Here is a 21051-nt window from a genome sequence, read left to right on the forward strand (position 1 = left end):
CTGGTCTGGGGTCTCCGTGCTGGTGGTCAACATGCAGTCACCATCTTCCATCTGGTGGGGGTTTTAGTGTCTGTAAAACAACTCAAGGATATGGCCTCAGCCTTGTCTTGCTAGACTGCTTTCCTTTGTTTTTACAGTTTTTCACTTCTCTGATTAAATTTGCTCTTTGAAACTCAGGGAAGGCTTAGGAGGCTAAAGTTTTTCTACAAACAAGGGCAAGAGACACTGGGGAAGGGGTGAAGGAGGAGGTTCTGTTCCCAGGAAAACCCCACAGGGTCCTCCTCGATTTCACTCAGAATGTACCTGCATTTTGTATACCCTGGTGTGTGTGTGCATATAAATGTATATAAGATTATCATGAGCAAGACTTGGCAAATATGAACAAAGTCTTTATACCACCATTACTATCCATAACTTTTGCTGGTATTTTTCCCTGTCTGGAATACTCTCTGGCCTCTACCAATTCAAATCCTTTTTGGCCTTCAGAGTTCTTCATGTGCCAGTCACTACTTAGCAAAACAGAATTGGCCCTACCTCCACTTCCCATGGTTTACAGCTTAGTTGAGATGCAGACACAATGGATAGATAAGTTGCAATAAATATCACAGCCTATGGGGAAAAGGAGGCATACTTTATAAACTGAAATTGTTAGACCTTAGCAGAATAGTGTAAATAGTTAGGTTTATTGTTCAGTTTGGTCAAAAGAAGAAATTTAAATATATTAAATTTAATACTGCAGTTTAAAACATTTGATGGAATTTAAGTTGTAAATGGAATCAATTGTTTAAGGAGGTTTGGTCTATTGAATTTGAGTTGACCAAATGTTAAAGATCCCCCTCGAAAGTGGTTATTTAAATTTATAAATAGAATGTTGAGATTTATAAAGATAACTTGAAGACTTAAGAAAAACTAAATTTTAAAATGTGTGTGAATTTAATAAATTGAAGATTAATTTTAAAATAATTAATTCAAAAGATTAATTCCAAAAAAACAAAGTAATGACAGATATCTTTTCTATACATAAATTCTATCTGCAGAAACTCTAAAAAAATTCACAGTGTCAGCAAGCAGGGTTAATCACTGGCTAATTAGCAGTGAAGGGTTTGCTACTACTGAGCCCTGGGCAGTAATAGTCAGCATTTCCTGAGCCCTCACTATCAGCCAAAAACCGTTCTGAGTACTTTTCACATAATGACTAATTTGATTCTCATAACAACCCTACAAGGTCAATAATTTCATTGTTCTCATATTACAGACCAGGACAAAGAGTCAGAGAGGTTGAATTATTTGCCTAAGCTCACACAGACAGTAAATGGTGGAGCTAGGATTTGAACCAATGCAGTTGTACAGTATAAATGGACTTTTAAGATAGAAAGCCCATGCTTGCTTTCTCCTTGTTTACAATACTTTATACTCACACACTGGGGCCAAGATGAATATCAGAAATATTTCATTTAAAAGTTAGTGGATTGGGACTTCCCTGGTGGTCCAATGGTTAAGAATCCACCTTCCAATGCAGGGGACATGGAATTTGATCCCTGGTCGGGGCACTAAGATCCCATATGCTGCAGGGCAACTAAGCCCATGCACTCTAGAGCCCGCGTGCCACAACTACTGAGCCCATGTGCTCTGGAGCCTGCACACCACAACTAGAGAGAAGCCCACACGCCCCAACGAACGATCCTGCGTGCCACAACTAAGACCTGACGCAGCTAAATAAATAAATACTTTTTTAAAAAGTTACTGGATGATTCATAAAAATCACAGTGCCGACTTTTGGGGATTTGGTTTACATAATTTTTCTTTCCTTCAAACATTTCTATGATACTTTTATAATATTCTTAAGTGTGTCTGCAAACAACATAGAAGTACACATGATAAAAAGTTAAAACTCCTCTCCCTACGGTTAGCCATTGTTAACAGTTCAGTGTGCACCCTTTCAGACTTTTCCTACCCATGTACAAATATCACACTCTTACATACTCAGTGTCTAGGTACAGATTGCCTGTGTCCTGTTTTTTAAAATTAATTTATTTATTTTGCTGCATTGGGTCTTCATTGCTGCACGTGGGCTTTGTCTTGTTACAGCGAGCGGGGGCTACTCTTCGTTGCAGTGCACAGTTTTCTCATTGCAGTGGCTTCTCTTGTTGCAGAACACGGGCTCTAGGCGTGCAGGCCCAGTAGTTTTGGTGCGTGGGCTCAGTAGTTGGGGTACACAGGCTTTGTTGCTCGGCAGCATATGGGATCTTCCCAGACCAGGACTCAAACCTGTGTCCCCTGCATTGGCAGGTGGATTCTTAACCATTGCGCCACCAGGGAAGTCCCTGCCTGTGTCCTTTTAATTTGTAAAATCTTGGAGATAGTTCCGTGTAAAGACAGATAACTCTAACTTCATTTTTCCCTTAATTAATTAAATATTCCATAACTTAAACAGACTTCTGAGGCCAATAAATTTTTTCCAATTTTTCACTATTTGAAAACAATGCTTACAAGTGACCATGCTTACATGTTTTTGTGCATCAGTACGTCCATAAGATGGATGCCTAGATGAGAAATTGCTGATCAGAAAGACATTCTCATTTAAAATTTTAATAAATATTTATCAAATTTCCCTCCAATGGATTATTAATTTTCACTGCAGCATTAAGAATTTAAAATAATTTTTCATCTCCTAAAAAAAAATTTAAAAAATCAATTAAAAACAAGAACCAGGCATTCATAAAAGGAGTATAATTCACGTATTATATTATGGCATTCCAAAATTTAATATGACTCTCATTCCTAAATCAGCCAGAATCTAGAACAGTGTTTGCCATAACAGGGGTGAAAACCCCTTGGGTAAACCTTTCTTAAACTTCCTTACAAAATTAGATTCCAGAGTCTCTGTTGCCATCTGGTGGCAATTCTCTATTGGCGAACCCTCCTCTGACAAGATTTCAGAGAAGTGGTTCTTTCTAAAACAATTACTTCCTGTATGTCACTCTGTACAAAACATTAATTATTTCATCATTCATGATTACTAAATGCATTTTTAATTATAAATAAATCATGTTGGACTTCCCTGGTGGCACAGTGGATAAGAATCCGCCTGCCAATGCAGGGGACATGGGTTCGATCCCTGGTCTGGGAAGAGCCCATATGCCGTGGACCAACTAAGCCCATGTGCAACAACTACTGAGCCTGCGCTCTAGAGCCAGCGAGGCACAACTACTGAAGCCTGTGCGCCTAGAGCCCATGCTCCACAGCAAGAGAAGCCACCTCAATGAGAAGCCCACTCACTGCAACAAAGAGTAGCCCCTGCTCGCCACAGCTAAAGCCTGCACAGCAAAAAGACCCAACACAGCCAAAAATAAATAAAATTTTTAAAAATTAAATAATTAAAAATTAATTAAAGAAATAAATAAATCATGTTACTTCTAAATTATTTCAGTTTTTTGAGACAATTAGCCAGCAGTGCAAATAAATACCAAAACTATCCAGCCACATCTTTTTTCCCAGCCACATTTTTTAAAAAGACTCTTGTATATAGGCTTCCCTGGTGGCGCAGTGGTTGGGGGTCTGCCTGCCGATGCAGGGGACGCGGGTTCGTGCCCCAGTGTGGGAAGATCCCACGTGCCGCTGAGCGGCTGGGCCCGTGAGCCATGGCCGCTGTGCCTGCACGTCTGGAGCCTGTGCTCCGCAGCAGGAGAGGCCACAACAGTGAGAGGCCCGCGTGCAGCAAAAAAAAAAAAAAAAAAAAGGCTCTTGTATAGATGAGGTCTCTTCTGTTAACAGATTTTTGCTTCCACAGGAAGCAAAACATATAAAACATCTTTTTTTCTATTAGTTACCCTCTCATAATCTTCCTCACTAAAAAAAAAAAAAAAAAGTTTAAATAAGTCATAGAAACAGTTACTTGCACCCCCAAAGTATCAGACACTGCAGGTGTCCCACTCAAATCCCCTTGGCACTTAACTTTTCTGAGTATGCAGACCCAAATTCCAACTACTATCACCTCTTTGCCTCAGACATCCCTTTAGCCACATGTATGACAGGCTGAAAGTACCAGGGAAATAACATATTTTCCTAAACCAAAAACAACCCTCAACCAGGAACAGATATATAAATTGGCATATAAAGACACAGATTGAATTATATCCCCCAAAATTCACATGTTGAAGTCCTAAGGCCCAGTAATTCAGAATGTGACCCACATGTTGAAGTCCTAAGGCCCAGTAATTCAGAATGTGACCCTATTTGGAGATAGGATGTTTACAGAGGTAATTAAGTTAAAATGAGGTCATTAGGGTGGGCCCTCACCCAATATGATTGGCCCCCTTATAAAATGGGGGTATTTGGACACAGGGACACACATCTACAAGACAAGGAGAGAGGCCTGGAACACCTCCTTCCTTCACAGCCCTCAGAAGGAATCAACAAGGCTGGCACCTTGACTCTTGCCTTCTGGCCTCCATAGCTGTGAGACAATACATTTTTGTTATTTGAGCCACTCAGTCTGTGGTACTTTATTACAGCAATTTCAGCCAACTAATACAAATGCCCAGCTCCCTCACCTCTCAGTGGAATAACTCTGAGATACATGTTTGGTGCTATTTCCTAGAGTACCCAGTGGGTTTCAGCTCGTTTCCCCACTATGGCAACTGGCTTGATAACACACTCTTTATTCACTTCCTTCTCTTGCCTTTTTCACTTCCCATTTCACTGGTGTGTTTCCTGGGTTCACCTCCTGCATAAACTACTTGATCTCAAATCCCTGTCTCTGGCCTCCTTTTGGGGAAACCCAAACTACGACAGTATCAGAAAGGGTATTCAGATGTCAGGATGGGATTTTAGAATTAGAGCCCTTCCCAGCCAGATGGCAACAAGGATCTCACCACTTGTGGAAGTAGAATGGTGATAACCTCTGAGCTGAAGCATCACAATTATCGGAGGCCTCATCTGTGGTGAATTAGGATGAATTAAGGTAAATTTGAGAGATATGGGGTCAAAGGTAGTTACAAGGGCCATAGGGTAGGTTGGTTGTTATGACTGCTGTTGGCACACTGGGAAAAATTATAAACTCAGGTCAGTAGGGACTAATAAAAAAGCCAAAAGGTCTCTATGGTAGCATTTCAAGAGATACATTTTGTAAAATTATAAAGGAAACATGAACAAAAGACAATGTTACTACTAAACTATTTTAGCTTTCTTCAGACCCCCTGAGTCAGGCAGGCACATCAGCGATCCATCATACAATGGAATTGGTACATTCTGGAAAAAATGGGGCAAAGTCAGAGAGCCAAATATGTCACACAGAAAGGCAATGCAGACATCTCCATCACCTCCCTCATTGCACCTATGCCTCTCCTTCAGCTCAGACCTGTGCCCTCAGAGGAAGTTTGCTTCAACCCAGTTGGTGGAGAAGAGCAAAAAAATTCAGATCTGATTCAAAAATAGGTCAGTTCTATATGTTAATTTTTGTTAGTCTTTATGTAGGTTGCTGCCACACTACCGCCCCACTTAGAAGTGACCGTGAAAACCCACGGTGAAGAAAAATACTCCCAGTGGATAGCACATCAAGTAACACAGCTGGTCATCAACTTGGCGTGAAGGGAGCTGTAGCCCAAGGTAAGTATATTCATAGACTCCTGGGCAGTGGTGCATGACTTGACTAGTTGATCAGGGAACAAGATTAGAAGACTGAAGATAATGGAATGGGCAACAAAATGTGTAAATGTATGTGTCTTACATCAGTGCCTGCAAGAGAGTACCCATCAAAGAGGAGATGCAGAACAACCAGGTGGCTCGGATGACACGTCCAGTGGCTTCCAGCCAGCCTCTGTCCTAGGCCACCCAGTGCTTACTCTATGGACTCATGAACAGAGTAGCCATGGTGGCAGGGATGGAGACTCTACAGGGGCCTCCACAGCTTGGTGTCTGACCAGTTATCCCCAGAGGCTGAAGCTGGGCCCTAAATATGCTATTGTCCCCCAAGGAGATCAACTGGCCCCTTGGTGGCAAGCTGATTCCACTGAACTCCTTCCACTCTGGAAGGAGCAGAGATTCATCTCTAATGGAATTGATTCCAAGAAGAGACTCTCCTTTTTTTTTGCCAGCAGAGCCTTGGCCAGTAACATCATCCCAGGGCTAACGGTATCTGAGTACCGTTATGAAATTCCACATAACATCACCTTGGACCAGTGTTTATCAAATCACTTTTCATTACCACTCCCCTAAGGAGTCTTTTGAAACATTTTTTTTCCTGATTGACACTCCCGTGAAGTTTTAATACCACAGATAAACTGTATTTCTGTTTATGTGCTTTACGTATAGCTGTGCTTTATACATAAGAAGAATAACATTTGTTTTGCCCATCAAGAACCCATTTTCACCCACTTGGGAGCAATACTGCCCCTGTTGAGAATGCATGCCTTACACTAAGAGCTTCACTTTACAGTGAAGGTGGTACAACAGTGGGCAAATGTCCATGTGCTCCACTTTGCCTGCCATACACCACATCACCTAGAAGCTGCAGTCCTGATAGAATGTCAGAATGGCATTTTAAAGGTGGGGCAGCTTGAAGATAACTTGCAGCGTTAGGGTGCTGGCCTTAAAAATGAGGTACGGGGTTTTTTTTGTTTTATTTTTATTTTATTAAAGTATAGTTGATTTACAATGTTGTGTTTAATTTCTGTTGTACAGCAAAGTGACTCAGTTATACACATATATATATATATTATTTTTCATGATGGTTTATCACAGGATATTGAATATAGCTCCCTGTGCTATACAGTAGCACCATGTTGCTTATCCATCCTATACATAATAGTTTACATCTGCTAATCCCAAACTTCCAATCCTTCCCTCCCCGACACCCCCTCCCCCCTTGGCAACCAAAAGTCTGTTCTCTATATCTGTGAGTCTGTTTTTGTTTTGTAGATATGTTCATTTGTGTCATATCTTAGATTCCATATACAAGTGCTTCCACATATGGTATTTGTCTTTCTCTTTCTGACTTACTTTGCTTAGTATGATAATCTCTAGGTCCATCCATGTTGCTGCGGATGGCATTATTTCATTCTCTTTAATGGCTGAGTAATATTCCACTGTGTGTGTGTGTGTGTGTGTGTGTGTGTGTGTGTGTATATATATATATACATATATATATATATATATATCACATTTTCTTTATCTGTTCGTCTGCTGATGGACACCTAGGTTGTTTCTATGTCTTGGCTATAGCAAATATTGTTCCTATAAACATAGGGGTGCATGTATCTTTTTGAATTATAGTTTTGTCTCTGTATATGACCAGGAGTGGAATTGCTGGATCATATGGCAACTCTATTTTTAGCTTTTTGAGGAACCTCCTTATTGTTTTCCATAGTGGCTGCACCAATTTACATTCCCACCAACAGTGTAGAAGGGTTCCTTTTTCTCCACACCCTCTCCAGTGTTTATTATTTGTAGACTTTTTTTTTAATTGGGGTATAGTTGTTTTACAATGTTGTTAGTTTCTACTGGCGAAGTAGAGTTCCCTGTGCTATACAGCAGGTTCTCATTAGTTATTTTATACATATTTGTGTATATATGTCGATCCCAATCTCGCAATTCATCCCACCCCCCCTTTCCCCCTTGGTGTCCATATGTTTGTTCTCTACATCTGTGTCTCTATTTCTGCCTTGCAAACTGGTTCATCTGTACCATTTTTCTAGATTCCACATATATGCGTTAATATACAGTACTTGTTTTTCTCTTTATGACTTACTTCACTCTGTCTGACAGTCTTATTATTTGTAGACTTCTTTTCTTTTTTTGCTGTGAGTTTGTCATATATGGCCTTTATTATGTTGAGGTAGGTTCCCTCTATGCCCACTTTTTGGAGAGTTTTTATCATAAATCCGTGTTGAATTTTGTCAACAGCTTTTTCTGCATCTATTGAGATGATCATATGTTTTTTTTTATTCTTCAATTTGTTAATATGGTGTATCACATTGATTGACTTGAGTATATTGAAGGATCCTTGCATCCCTGGGATAAATCCCACTTGATCATGGTATATGATCCTTTTAATGTGTTCTTGGATTCTGTTTGCTAGTATTTTGTTGAGGATTTTTGCATCTATATTCATCAGTGATATTGGTTTGTAATTTTCATTTTCTGCAGTATCTTTGTCTGGTTTTGGTATCAGGGTGATGGCGGCCTCATAGAATGAGTTTGGGAGTGTTCCTTCCTCTGCAATTTTTTGGAAGAGTTTGAGAAGGATGGGTGTTAGCTCTTCTCTAAATGTTTGATAGAATTCACCTGTGAAGCCACGTGGTCATGGACTTTTGTTTGTTGGAAGATTTTCAATCACAGCTTCAATTTCATTACTTGTGATTGGTCGTTCAGATTTTCTTTCACTTCCTGGTTCAGTGTTGGAAGGTTATACCTTTCTAAGAATTTGTCCATTTCTTCCAGGTTGTCCTTTTTATTGGCATAGAGTTGCTTGTAGCAGTCTCTTAGGATGCTTTGTATTTCCGCAGTGTCTGTTGTAACTTCTCTTTTCATTTCTAATTGTATTGATTTGAGTTCTCTCCCTCCTTTTCTTGATGAGTCTGGCTGAAGGTTTATCAATTTTATTTATCTTCTCAAAGAACCAGATTTTAGTTTTACTGATCTTTGCTATTGTTTTCTTTGTTTCTATTTCGTTTATTTCTGCTCTGATCTTTATGATTTCTTTCTCTCTATGAACTTTGGGTTTTGTTTGTTCTTCTTTCTCTAGTCCATTTGAGATTTTTCTTGTTTCTTGAGGTAGGATTTATTGCTACAAACTTCCCTCTTAAAACTGCTTTTGCTGCATCCCATAGGTTTTGGATTGTTGTGTTTTCGTTGTCATTTGTCTCTAAGTACTTTTTGATTTCCTCTTTGTTTTCTTCAGTGACTTCTTGGTTATTTAGTAAGGTATTGTTTAGCCTCCATGTGTTTGTGTTTTTTACATTTTTTCCCTGTAATTTATTTCTAATCTCATAGCGTTGTGGTTGGAAAAGATGCTTGATATGATTTCAATTTTCTTAAATTTATTGAGGCTTGATTTGTGACCCAAGATGTGATCTATCCTGGAGAATGTGCTGTTTTCAGATGGAATGTCCCATAAATATCAATTAAATCTATCTGGTCTATTGTGTCATTTGAAGCTTGTGTTTCCTTATTAATTTTCTGTCTGGATGATCTGTCTATTTGTGTAAGTGAGGTATTAAAGTCTCCCACTATTTTTGTGTTACTGTCGATTTCCTCTTTTATAGCTGTTAGCATTTGCCTTATGTATTGAGGTGTTCCTATTTTGGGTGCATATATATTTATAATTGTTATATCTTCTTCTTGGATTGATCCCTTGATCATTATGTAGTGTCCTTCCTTGTCTTTTGTAACATTCTTTATTTTAAAGTCTATTTTATCTGATATAAGTATTGCTACTCTAGCTTTCTTTTGAGTTCCATTTGCATGGAATATCTTTTTCCGTCCCCTCACTTTCTGTATGTGTCCCTAGGTCTGAATTGGGTCTCTTGTAGACAGCATATATATGGGTCTTGTTTCTGTATCCATTCAGCAAGCCTGTGTCTTTTGGTTGGAGCATTTAATCCATTCATATTTAAGTTAATTATTGATATGTATGTTCCTATTATCATTTTCTTGATTGTTTTGGGTTTGCTTTTGTAGGCTCTTTTATTCTCTTGTGTTTCCCACTCAGAGAAATTCCTTTAGCATTTGTTGTAGAGCTGGTTTGGTGGTGCTGAATTCTCTTAGTTTTTGCTTGTCTGTAAAGCTTTTGATTTCTCTGTCAAATCTGAATGAGATTCTTGCCGGGTAGAGTAATCTTGGTTGTAGGTTCTTCCCTTTCATCACCTTAAATATATCATGCCACTCCCTTCTGGCTTGTAGAGTTTCTGCTGAGAAATCAGCTGTTAACCTTTTGGGAGTTCCCTTGTATGTTATTCATCATTTTTCCCTTGATGCTTTTAATAATTTTTCTTTGTCTTTCATTTTTGCAAATTTGATTAATATGTGTCTCAGTGTGTTTCTCCTTGGGTTTATCCTGTATGGGACTTGCTGTGCTTACTGGACTTGGGTGGCTATTTTCCTTTCCCATGTTAGGGAAGTTTTCGACTATAATCTCTTCAAATATTTTCTCGGGTCCTTTCTCTCTCTCTTCTCCTTCTGGGACCCCTATAATGCAAATGTTGTTGCATTTAGTGTTGCCCCAGAGGTCGCTTAGGCTGTCTTCATTTCTTTTCATTCTTTTTTCTTTATTCTGTTCCATGGCAGTAAACTCCACCATTCTGTCTTCCAGGTCACTTATCCGTTCTTCTGTCTCAGTTATTCTGCTATTGATTCCTTCTAGTGTAATTTTCATTTCAGTTATTGTATTGTTCATCTGTTTGTTTGTTCTTTCATTCTTCTAGGACTTTGTTAAACATTTCTGGCATCTTCTCGATCTTTGCCTCCATTCTTTTTCCGAGGTCCTGGATCATCTTCACTATCATTATTCTGAATTCTTTTTCTGGAAGGTTGCCTATCTCCATTTCATTTAGTTGTTTATCTGGAGGTTTATCTTGTTCCTTCAACTGGTACATAGTCCTCTGCCTTTTCATTTTGTCTATCTTTGTATGAATGTGGTTTTCATTTCACAGGCAGCAGGATTGTAGTTCTTCTTGCTTCTGCTGTCTGCCCTCTATTTGTAGACTTTGTAATGATGGCCATTCTAACTGGTGTGAGGTGGTACCTCATTGTTGTTTTGGTTTGTTTTTCTCTAATAATTAGCAACGATAAGCATCTTTTCATGTGCCTATTGGCCATCTGTATGTCTTCTTTGGAGAAATGTTTATTTCGGTCTTCTGCCCATTTTTTGATTGGGTTGTTTGTTTTTTTGCTATTGAATTGTAGTAGTTGTTTCTGTGTTTTGGAAATTAAGGCCTTGTCAGTCACATCATTTGCAAATATTTTCTCCTAGCCTGTAGGTTGTCCCTTTGTTTTGTTTATTGGTTCCTTTGCTCTGCAAAAGCTCATAAGTTTGATTAGGTCTCATTTGTTTATTTTTACATTTATTTTTATTGTGAGGTATGGTTTTATATGGTGCTTATATTGTCACAATATGGTACTACATGTTCTGACTTCATAAGATAGAAAACACAGGCCTGGGAACCAAGAGGTAAGACTGGCCTCTGTTACCATAGCTTACACTGACCCACTTGGGGAATTTGTGTCCCCATCCTTTCAACATTACGCTCTGCTGGACCAGAGCACCTGGCTCTAGGTGGTTGGCAGGGGATACATCTATCAATGGTCATAAAAAGAGTTCCACCAAAAGTACAGCTGATACCTGGTCATTTGGGGGTCCTCATGCCAGTAGACCAGCAAGCAAGGAAAGGAGTAACTATCTCGGCAGGACAAGGTGATTACCATGAGGAAAGGTGGGCAAGGAAGAATGTATCTGGAACTCAGGAGTTTCAGTGAGAGGCCTCTTGGTGTTGCCATGCCTGGTAATAAACATAAATTGCCAATTTCAGCAGAATCTGACAAGAGCCTGTTAACCAGGGGCTAAGACCCCTCAGGGATGAGGGTCTGGGTTACCCCACCAGTCAAGCAACCTAGACAAGCAGAAGACTAGCCAATTGTGAAGGGACTATAGAATATGTGTGTATTAGTTTGATGAGGCTGCCATAGCAAAATACCACAGACTGAGTGGCTTAAACAATAGAAATTAATTTTCCTGCAGTTCTAGAGGCTGGAAGTCCAAGATGACAGTGCCAGCAGAATTGGTTTCCTCTGAGGCCTCTCTGGGTTGCAGATGTTCACCCTCTTGCTGCCTCTTCACACTGTCATCCCTTTGTGCACACTCACTCCCAGTGTCTCTTCTTTTCCTACAAGGACACCAATCACACTGGATCAGAGCCCCACCCCAATGGCCTTACTTCAACTTAATCACCTCTTTAAAGGCCCTATCTCCAAAACGGTCACTGGGGTGCTGAGGACTAGGACTTGAACATATGAATTTGGGGGAATATAACTCACTCCATAACAGGGTGGTAGAGGAAGGAGATGATGAATATCACTTATAGACTCAGGACCATCTGTAGCAGCAGGGACTAGAGCTCGTCCTACTAAACTTCCTGGGGTGTGTGTGTGTGTCTTTTGGAAACTGGGACAAGTGGTGACAGGATGCAGTAAAGTGCAGGTGGGCATGGGTGGACCTGAGCCGTGCAGGGATCAGCACTGCCAGCACCCCATCCACTTCCCCTCAGTACCTATCACTTCCTCACATGCCAGCCCAACTTCCAACTGCCAGGAACCATGTGAGGACTCTCGGCCTGCTGGAACCCACTCTGCTGGTGTTCATGGCAAGACAGAAATGCCAGGGAACCAACACCACCTAGGAGCAGCCCTCTACCTGTGACTGGTGGGAGTTGGTGAATGACTATCCCAGCTCCCTCCCCTCAGGTGAGCTATTTCTGAGGTGTGGGTCCCACACTGTCACCCAAGAGTCCCAGCAGCTGAAGTTCATTGCCCACAGTGGTAACTTGCTTGATAATGAACTTTTTTTTTTGCTTTCCTTCCCTTCGCTGTCTTACTTCCCCACTTCCATACTGGTGCATTCTGGGATCACCCCCCAGAAAAAGTACCTGCATTCAAATCTTTATCCCAGGGTCTGCTTCTGCTGGAACCCAAATTAAGGTGCTGACAGTCTGCAGAACAGCTCATACTTACTAAATTCATCATGTAAACTTATTTGACTGGCTTCCCTTTACACTCCTACTTCTCTCTCAACCGGTTGTTTCTCTAGCTACGTTATCTTCTTCTAGGCCACTAGTTCTTTCATATTTACTACTATGTGTCAAGTTCTGGGGATGTAGCAGGAAAAACGATAAGAGGGACCCTGCTCTCATGGAGATTACAGTCTAGGAGGGAAGCCAGACTTTGAACAATTAATTTCAAGAGTGAATCCTGTAATAACAAGGAAAATGTGAGAGTGGGGAAGGAGACAGCAGCGGGATCCCACCAAGCCTGGAGGCAGGGAACATGCTTCCCCGAGGAAGGGACCCTGCATCTGGCACCTGAAGAGTTAGTAGGAAGTGGCTTGGTGCCAGTCTCCTCCTGGCTTCCCTGACCGGCAGTTTGTCCTTCTATGGTGGTCTAATGATAGCAAATGTAACAAGGGGTCAAATAGAGCTTGGAAGAGAGATACAATTAACACAAAAATGCAAAATAAATCCCAAATCACCAGGAACCTTTATTTTACTTCATATTGAACTGGAAGAGCAATAAAATAAAGATATTTTCAATTCTTAAGATATTTTTACATCAGTTACACTGACCAGTAGAGAGAAAATTGAAATCTCTATGGAATTACTAACAATAAATAAAATACTTAAAAATAGAATGTTCTGAGTTCAAAGGAAAATTTCCTGAGCCTGTTCAATCTGGGGAAGTCAATGACCCTTTGCAAACTCCAGTTTTTCAAAAGGCTATCCAACTGATGCAAGCTTCTGGTTATGACAAGAACCTGCCACTTTCAGCAGCACCTTATATGAAAAGGGGAAACAATCGATCTTCCTTCAATCTTTCTTCTCTGGGGAAGCTATGCACAGAGAAGAAAAGGAAGGTATCTGCTCTTTGTGGTACCAGAATTTCACAACATCCCAAATAAATGCCAGTGCTATTTTAACTTGTCATTAACTAAAATGTACCATTTGCTCAGTGTGCAAATATTAGACCAGTCTCCCTGCTGTTTGTGGGTGACCAAAGGAAGACCCAAATATTTGTGAAAGGGTAAGATTGACACTTTAAAAATTCCAGGATCTAGCAAGGGAAAGATTCTCTGTGAAGACCAAAGATTGAGTAGTGGCTTTGTAGGTCTAAAATTATCTTCAGGGATAAAGTCAAAATACCATGTTTCATTGATTCTAGGATACACTTTTCCCCCCACACTTTAGCATCTCAGATTCCAATGGGCTTGGCCATTAATTGTCACAAATGTCAACTCCCCCACTGACTTTCTTAGTGGTATATAAAGTAAGGGGATGTTTTACAACGAATGGTTTCTTAGATTAGATTAAATATGGTGCTCTGTAGTTCAGTACACACAGTGAGCCATATAAAAATAAATCTGACATTTTAACCCTGGTAACTTTCCCAAGTGAAAAGATGCTGGCAAAAACATTTGGCGTCTTAAATTTCAACATGCGCATCACAGTCTCAGGAAGGGTTAGAAGGATGGTGATGTGGGATGAGCTTGTACTCTCCCTCTGCGTCTGTCCCTAGTCAGCTGAGAGAACTATAAGGAAATCGATTTCACATTCTGGGACTCAATTCCTCATCTGTAAAATGAGAAAGTGTTATCAGATGGCCTCTAAATCTTCCAGCCAAAAAGGAAGGTGATTTTAAATCTTACACCACTGAGTATGTGCCACGCTGCCCCCAAAAGGCAAAGGAGCTTCTTGAGTTGCTGACTTGCTGGCTCAGACTTCTCTGCAGCCATCCCTGCCCCAACTCCCAAGAGTCAACGCTTCAAATCCACAGACTTTCTTGAATCAAGCAGAAAACACAATTCATTCACAACTTTAGTAACTTGATTGGAAAAGGATAATTCTTCAGTGTTGGGCAATTTGCAAACTTCTTTTAAAAACTGGAGAACTCTTACTAGGTTAAGTTGAACTAAACGTCTACCATAAATTTTAAAATATCAAAAAATTATAGCAAGGGTTCACTTCAAAGTCTTCCTGATTGACATAATTTCTACAGATTCTGCTGCTTTAAGTGCCTCCTTCCATGCCACAGAAGCGCCAACCAAAAAAAGCTTTGTTTTCTGAAAGAAAATAATAAAGAAATTTCATTTGAATTAACTATTCATATCAGCACCCTGCTCCTACATTGAGATTTTATTCAACAAGAACAATGTGCTTGGCCAAGGAAAACAAACAGTGAGAAATGGGTATTCCAACTGATGAAAAATGGAATAAAAATGTTGCTTTATGATAAATAACACATACATTTATATTTTTATATACATATTTTTAATTCAAAAGTCATAATCTATCTTTACCTAAACATGTTAGAATTAAAAACAAGAATAGCAGCTAAAATCAACAATTGCAGAACAAATCACAAATTCCTAAAGATTCCTATTTAAATGTCAATTCCAAAGGTTCAAACTATTTTAAGTGTTGTGATGTCGCTTAACAAAGTTACTAATAAAGGTAGACTCCCTCTTTAAAATTCTCTTAAATTCAGTCAATTATACATGCTCGATTCCTACTCCTTGAGCTGGCACAGACACTAATGAGGCCCAATGAAATGACCAAACTTCAGTAAATGTGTTGGTATTGGCATCTTACATTCAAACAGCAGATTCTTGGGCTCTGAGGAACTACAGTTGCTGGCTCAAATGCTATTATTAAGCAACTAGAATATATGCTTTACCCAAATGGGTGAGGGAAAGAAAGGAAGGAAAAGAGAAATGAAAAGAAGAGAAGAGAAGGAAGAAAGTGGGGAGGGAAGAAGGGAAAAGAGAGGAGGAACAGGTGGGGAGGAATGAGAGAGAGAGAAAGGAAGGGAGGAAGAAAGGAAGGGAGGGAAAGGAAGGGAGGGAGGGAGGGAAGGAAGAAGAGAGAGAGGAAAAAAGGAAGGTAAAAAATAAAAATAAACTCTTGGAGCTGCTGATGCCCCACCACATAGCCATCACTGCATGGTGTTCTGGAGAGCAAGTTCTACCTTTGAACACCACGTCACTTGATTTCCCACGTTCTTGCTCTACCTCCAAAATGAGCCGGGCCTCTTTCCATGAGAAAGAGAGAGGCTTATGAAATGAAGCAGACGTGATGACTGGCTGTAAAGACTACAATTTGTTTGTTGGTCAGAAAGGTATATATAGTTAGAGGATGAGGTTTTTTACGTCTTCAATATCCACTATCTTTTGCAGCAAAGTTCCTTAAATATTATAAACACACTTCTTAAGCAATTTGAAGACTTACATGTAAATGTAAATCATACTTTCTGATTATTTCTGTCTAATCAAGAAAACCATGGCTTCTGTCCTAACAGCTAATTGGCCGTAAGTCACAAAGTGGGTGGTTTTAGAGGAGTGCAGGCAAGTAATGTTTGATGTGCCCACTTCCAAGCACTGGCATTGTTTGCCTGCAGTGATGTTATAAAGAAGCTTCAAAGACTTCAAAAATACAATCACCAGTCTAAACACAACTTGATTCTGTGAAGATGAAAGGTTCTTACCATTGATGTTACTGATAGATCAAACTGTAGTTATCAGGCAAAGAATAATCAGGGTCATCTGCAAAGGGCAAAACACAGAGCAACATTAAGTTAACATTTTTTCATGATAATATATTAGCCCTTTTCAAATCAAGGCATCCCACTCAGAGTCTGGTGACTGCCATTTTGTAAGAAGAAAATATATCTGGCAACAAAACCTACAAATAATAGTCATAACTACAAGTCAGAAAACATATTGGAAATCCCTATTATGATTTCTTTGCCATTTTTCAACCATGCCCAGATAGCAGTCCCCACAGTAAAATCACCTTCAAAAATGGACAAAAGTAAGTCCCACAGTACCAAGTGGTAATTATAAGGTAATAAGAAATCAATTAACTTAAATCCTTATCTAGTTCAAAGATGTAATTTCAGCCACTAAATTTTTCAGTCACTAAATTTTTGCCAAGATGCTAAATGCAGCCCAAGATATCTCTTCCCTCTTCCTTTGAACATAGATAGGCATATCTTTCTTTTATTCAAATAATAGGTATTTGTTGAGCACCTACTATGTGCCCAATACTGTGTTATGTTTTGTGACTGATTCAGGAGAAAACAAAGTGCCTGCCCTCAAGGATCTTGTAATTATCCAGGGAATACAAATTAACAAAAAGCACTAAGTGTGTGGTTCTCCCAGAGGTATCATAGGAGTTCAGAGAGAAAAAGAGACCAGGGTGCTCAGTGAAAGATCCAATTATAGGCAGTGTACAAAATACATAATATTAGGTTACAAGTTTCCAGACATCTTCTATAAATTACATTTCTGTGTAATCCAAAGGAAACTGTATCCCAGTTTTGCTGTTCTCATGGTCCAAGTTGAAATAATCTCTTAGTAAGAATGCCTTATAAGTTTCTTTTGGTACTTGAGTAGCTGAAATCTCTTAGATAACCTATAAAATAGACCACGAATTACCAAATTCCACTCTGTGACAAACAGTATTATAGTTTCTAATAATAGGTTCATTCTCTTGGAAATTTGATTCTATTTATTCCCTTCTTTCCTTTTATTTCAAAATTCTAGCTACTCAACCTTAAATAAAAGCTGACCTAAGATTTCAAACAGTCTTTACCTGGTAAACTTTTAGGAATTGGGAGAGGTCTTCTCCTGTAAGAAATGAAAACCAAAATCTTTCAGATAAGTTCTTGTTATTTTTCTAACTTTCTACTTCACTCTACAAACACTGCATGCTAATCAGATCGGGTTTCTGCTCCGGAGGGTTACGAAAAGTTCAGAGGAAGCAAAGGCTCTGCAGCGCTGACCTCCTGGATCCAGGCTGCAGACGTTACATTATTCTGGGGAGCAGGACGCACAGAGCCCTGCCCCGCAGCCCAGAAATCTCAGTCATGTGGGCAAGAGTTCCTGATCGCCTTGATAAAAAAATGGGAAGTCAAACAGTTCCTACCTTGCTGTCAGGGTTAAAGGAACTAACTCAAAGTTACTGCTTTGAGCAGCGCTTGGCATTCTTAAACAGTGGTGATGAACTTGCACTTCCCCGTCAAACACTCCCTTATCTTTTTAAAAACTGGACTGAAAATTCAACAGCTTAGACTCCGAGGTGACTGTATGTGAAACAGAAGTTTCTCTTCCCTCAGGATCCTTTATATCAAGGCAGCAAACTTTTTCTGTAAAGGGCCAGATAGCAAACGATTTAGGCTTTTCTGGCCACACAGCATTTCTATCTCATCGCTACTCAGCTCCAATGAGAAAGCAGCCGTAGACAGAATGGAAACAGATGAGTGCAGTCATCTTCTAACAAAGCTCTACATATGAACACTGATGTTTGCATTTCATGTAATTTTCATATGTCACAAAATAGTATCCCTTCAATTCTTTTCAACCATTTAAAAACATGAAAACTATTCTTAACTTGCAGGCCCTACCAAAACAGGTAGGTCAGATTTGACTCACAGGGGGCCAGAGTTTTCCAACTCTTGCTTTCTACAAGAAAGGTATAGGATTCATGCATGAGTAATAATAATTACACTCAAGCATGATACAATCCCCCTCGAACTATGATTAGTACAACCCATTTAACATTTGTCCTAAAAATGCTATTGCCAAAAACCTAGCACTCACTAAGCAAATGCAATGGTAGAGATATGTTCTGATTCTAATACGTCCATATTAGAATTGGAACACTAAAAATAAAAATGTTCTTTAGAAGTACTTTTCTTTTCTTTTTTTTTTTTTTGGCCACACTGCGGCATGTGGGATCTTAGTTCCCTGACCAGGGATCGAACCTGCGCCCCCTGCAGTGGAAGAACAAAGTCTTAACCACTGGTCCGCCAGGGAAGTCCCCAAAAGTACTTTTCTACATGTGAAAGAAAGCTGGATATTACCTTGCCAAGTCAGACCCCGTAGCCTTTCCTGGTGGGGCAGCATTCTTCTGGGGGCAGTAGAAATTCTCGTACATGATGGGTGCTAGGGAGTCATCAAGACATAAAACATTAAGAGGCTGATGACTTCCATTCTCAATGACCTGTGATAAGAAAGACTAATAGAATTGCTTAATTAACCCCCCACCCTACAGCTCCATTCACCTGGTGGAGTCTGTCCAGTTTTGCGCTGATTCACAAAGTACTCAATGTCCTTCTCAATGCTGCACATTTCTAAACTCTTACGGACTTCTTCATACATCTAACAAAAAGAAGATAAATCAAGGTAGAGGTATATGTCCATAAAAATGGTGACACAGCTTATTAAAATAGGAGGTTTGATGAATGGCTGTTTTCCAAATTTTGCTTTGAAAAGAAAAAAGAAGACATTCCCAAGTCCTGGACTCAAATAAAGGGATTTCTCTGATGCATAGCTGCATTTAAATTTTTTTTAAAGATGACAAAAAAATATAGATTTTTTTTTTTTGTAGCAGCACAGAAACCTTGGTGGAAAGATTTTTTTTTAAAAAACTACGGATGGGACAAAGAAAATAGATACCAAGTCCCATGACCAATTCTACACACAAATGCAAAGACAATTGGAGAAAAGTTCTTCCAGTCAATCCTACTTGTTTTCTGGGTGTTTAATTATTCTTCTAAAGTGAATGTCCCATCTAAGCGAGGGTGGCTATTTCTTAGGAAAGAAAGTGGTGATAATTTGATTCATGTCCCCCTGAGACCTGGGAACCCATGACAATTGCTGTGTACAAGTTAAATCTGGATCACTAATGGCCCCGAAACACTGCTGAAGTAAATCCTGAGCCCTGGAGTGACCGTTAGCCTGGGCATGGCTCAGTCTGCTAGTCCTTGGTGCTGTCCTGGAGTGACCTCATTTCAGACCGGAGCAGTCTCTGGGACTCACATTCATTTTGTGACATCTCTGTTTTCCATAAATTAAACTGCATTTGGGTCTCCCTTCTCTGCTCTCCTGCTCTGACCCTTTATTTCTTAGAGAGAAAGTCATAGTGGTAAAGTGAAACAAGAGTCAGGCAGGTTAGGTGTTTATCTGGGTCCATACTCACCGTGTGGCCTTGGGCCAGTCACTGTACCTACCTGGGCCTCAAATGAGGGGGGTGAACTAATAAATGTTTATGGTTCCTTCCACTCTAATGAATCTAATATGCAAAGCATCCTCCGTGGATGCCTCTGACTTACGTTATCGCTTGTGACACATTGTTGTGACAGCTGATTCATGTGTAACCACAGTGCATTCCGAAAGAAGTTTATTCGTTCACATTCTTGAGTCTCAAACACCTATAGAAACAAAACTACATGTACATATGCAGAGAAAGGGGCCATTTGTCTAGACTGGCTATGACTTAAGAAACAATTTCAACCTTGAATTATCTGTAAGCTTATTGTGCCATTTAGCGTACTCCCACCCACCACCGAGGAAGCTCATAAACTCTTACTCAGGCAAAGAATGCAAATGGATTCTAATAACATATTAACACAAATAGGACTGGATATAGTTCTGAAGGTAAGAGGTGATGATGAACCTAAACGTCAATGTTCTAACCTGAATTCCAGCTCACATTTCCAACTGCCTAATGGGCATCTGTACCTGGGCAGCCTGCCAGAGCCTCCAATTCAGAGTTGCCCTCCTTCTCACCCCTTCCCAGAATGAGTGAATTCAACTGGCAAGACGGTCACAATTGTTGAAGCTAGTTGATGAGTACATGGGGACCCTTGCACTTGTCTTTTATCCTTGTGTATGTTTGAAATTTCCTTAATAAAAAAGTTGTTTAAAAAGTCACTGCCTGAACAATAGTTTTTGGATATAAGCAAATACAACTTATGGAAAATCAAACTATTCTATAAAGTGGATGCTATAGTATTCAACAGTGGATGTTATATATTAATGTATTTTTTAAAGGTTGACTACAAAACTATTACATTTTAAAGCTTCTTATAATGTAAAACTGTATACATATACAAGAGGAGAGAGAATAGCATAATGAATCCCCATGTACCCATCACCAGCTGAAACACTTATCCACTCACAACTGACTGTTTTACCTATTTCCCTACCAACGCACCTACTCCCTGGAGTATTTTGAAGCAAATACACTATTTCATCTATAAATATTTTATTATTCATATACAGTATATAAGTACTACATATGAATATTACATTATTTTTATTATAGACTATTTCATGTAGACAGAATCATAGAGAGTGACATTAGGAAGACCCACATACCAACCACCCAGCTTTGTCAAAACTTTTGGCCATATTTGCTTCAGATTCTGTTAAAGCCTCTGTGTGCTTTCTTCAATCTCTACTATGTTCCTCCTCCCCCAGAGATAACCATTATCCTAAATTTTATCATT

General features: G+C 39.6%; 1 protein-coding gene across 1 annotated transcript in view; it reads right to left on the reverse strand.

Moving 5' to 3' along the window:
- Positions 1–13226: 13226 nt before the first annotated feature.
- The window catches only part of PSTPIP2 (proline-serine-threonine phosphatase interacting protein 2), an 84170-nt gene continuing 76345 nt past the window's right edge, over positions 13227–21051 (reverse strand). The window contains exons 10-15 of the mRNA XM_082667585.1: positions 19873–19971; positions 18823–18919; positions 18622–18703; positions 17352–17386; positions 16243–16300; positions 13227–14821 (exon numbers count right to left, since the gene is read on the reverse strand). Of these exons, the coding sequence (XP_082523711.1) occupies positions 16251–16300; positions 17352–17386; positions 18622–18703; positions 18823–18919; positions 19873–19971 (363 nt within the window). The 3' untranslated portion in view covers positions 13227–14821; positions 16243–16250. The remainder of the gene's footprint in view (positions 14822–16242; positions 16301–17351; positions 17387–18621; positions 18704–18822; positions 18920–19872; positions 19972–21051) is intronic.

The sequence above is a fragment of the Grampus griseus genome (genome assembly GCF_964374135.1).
Source record: "Grampus griseus genome assembly, chromosome: 12".
In the NCBI taxonomy this organism is placed as follows: Eukaryota; Metazoa; Chordata; class Mammalia; order Artiodactyla; family Delphinidae; genus Grampus; species Grampus griseus.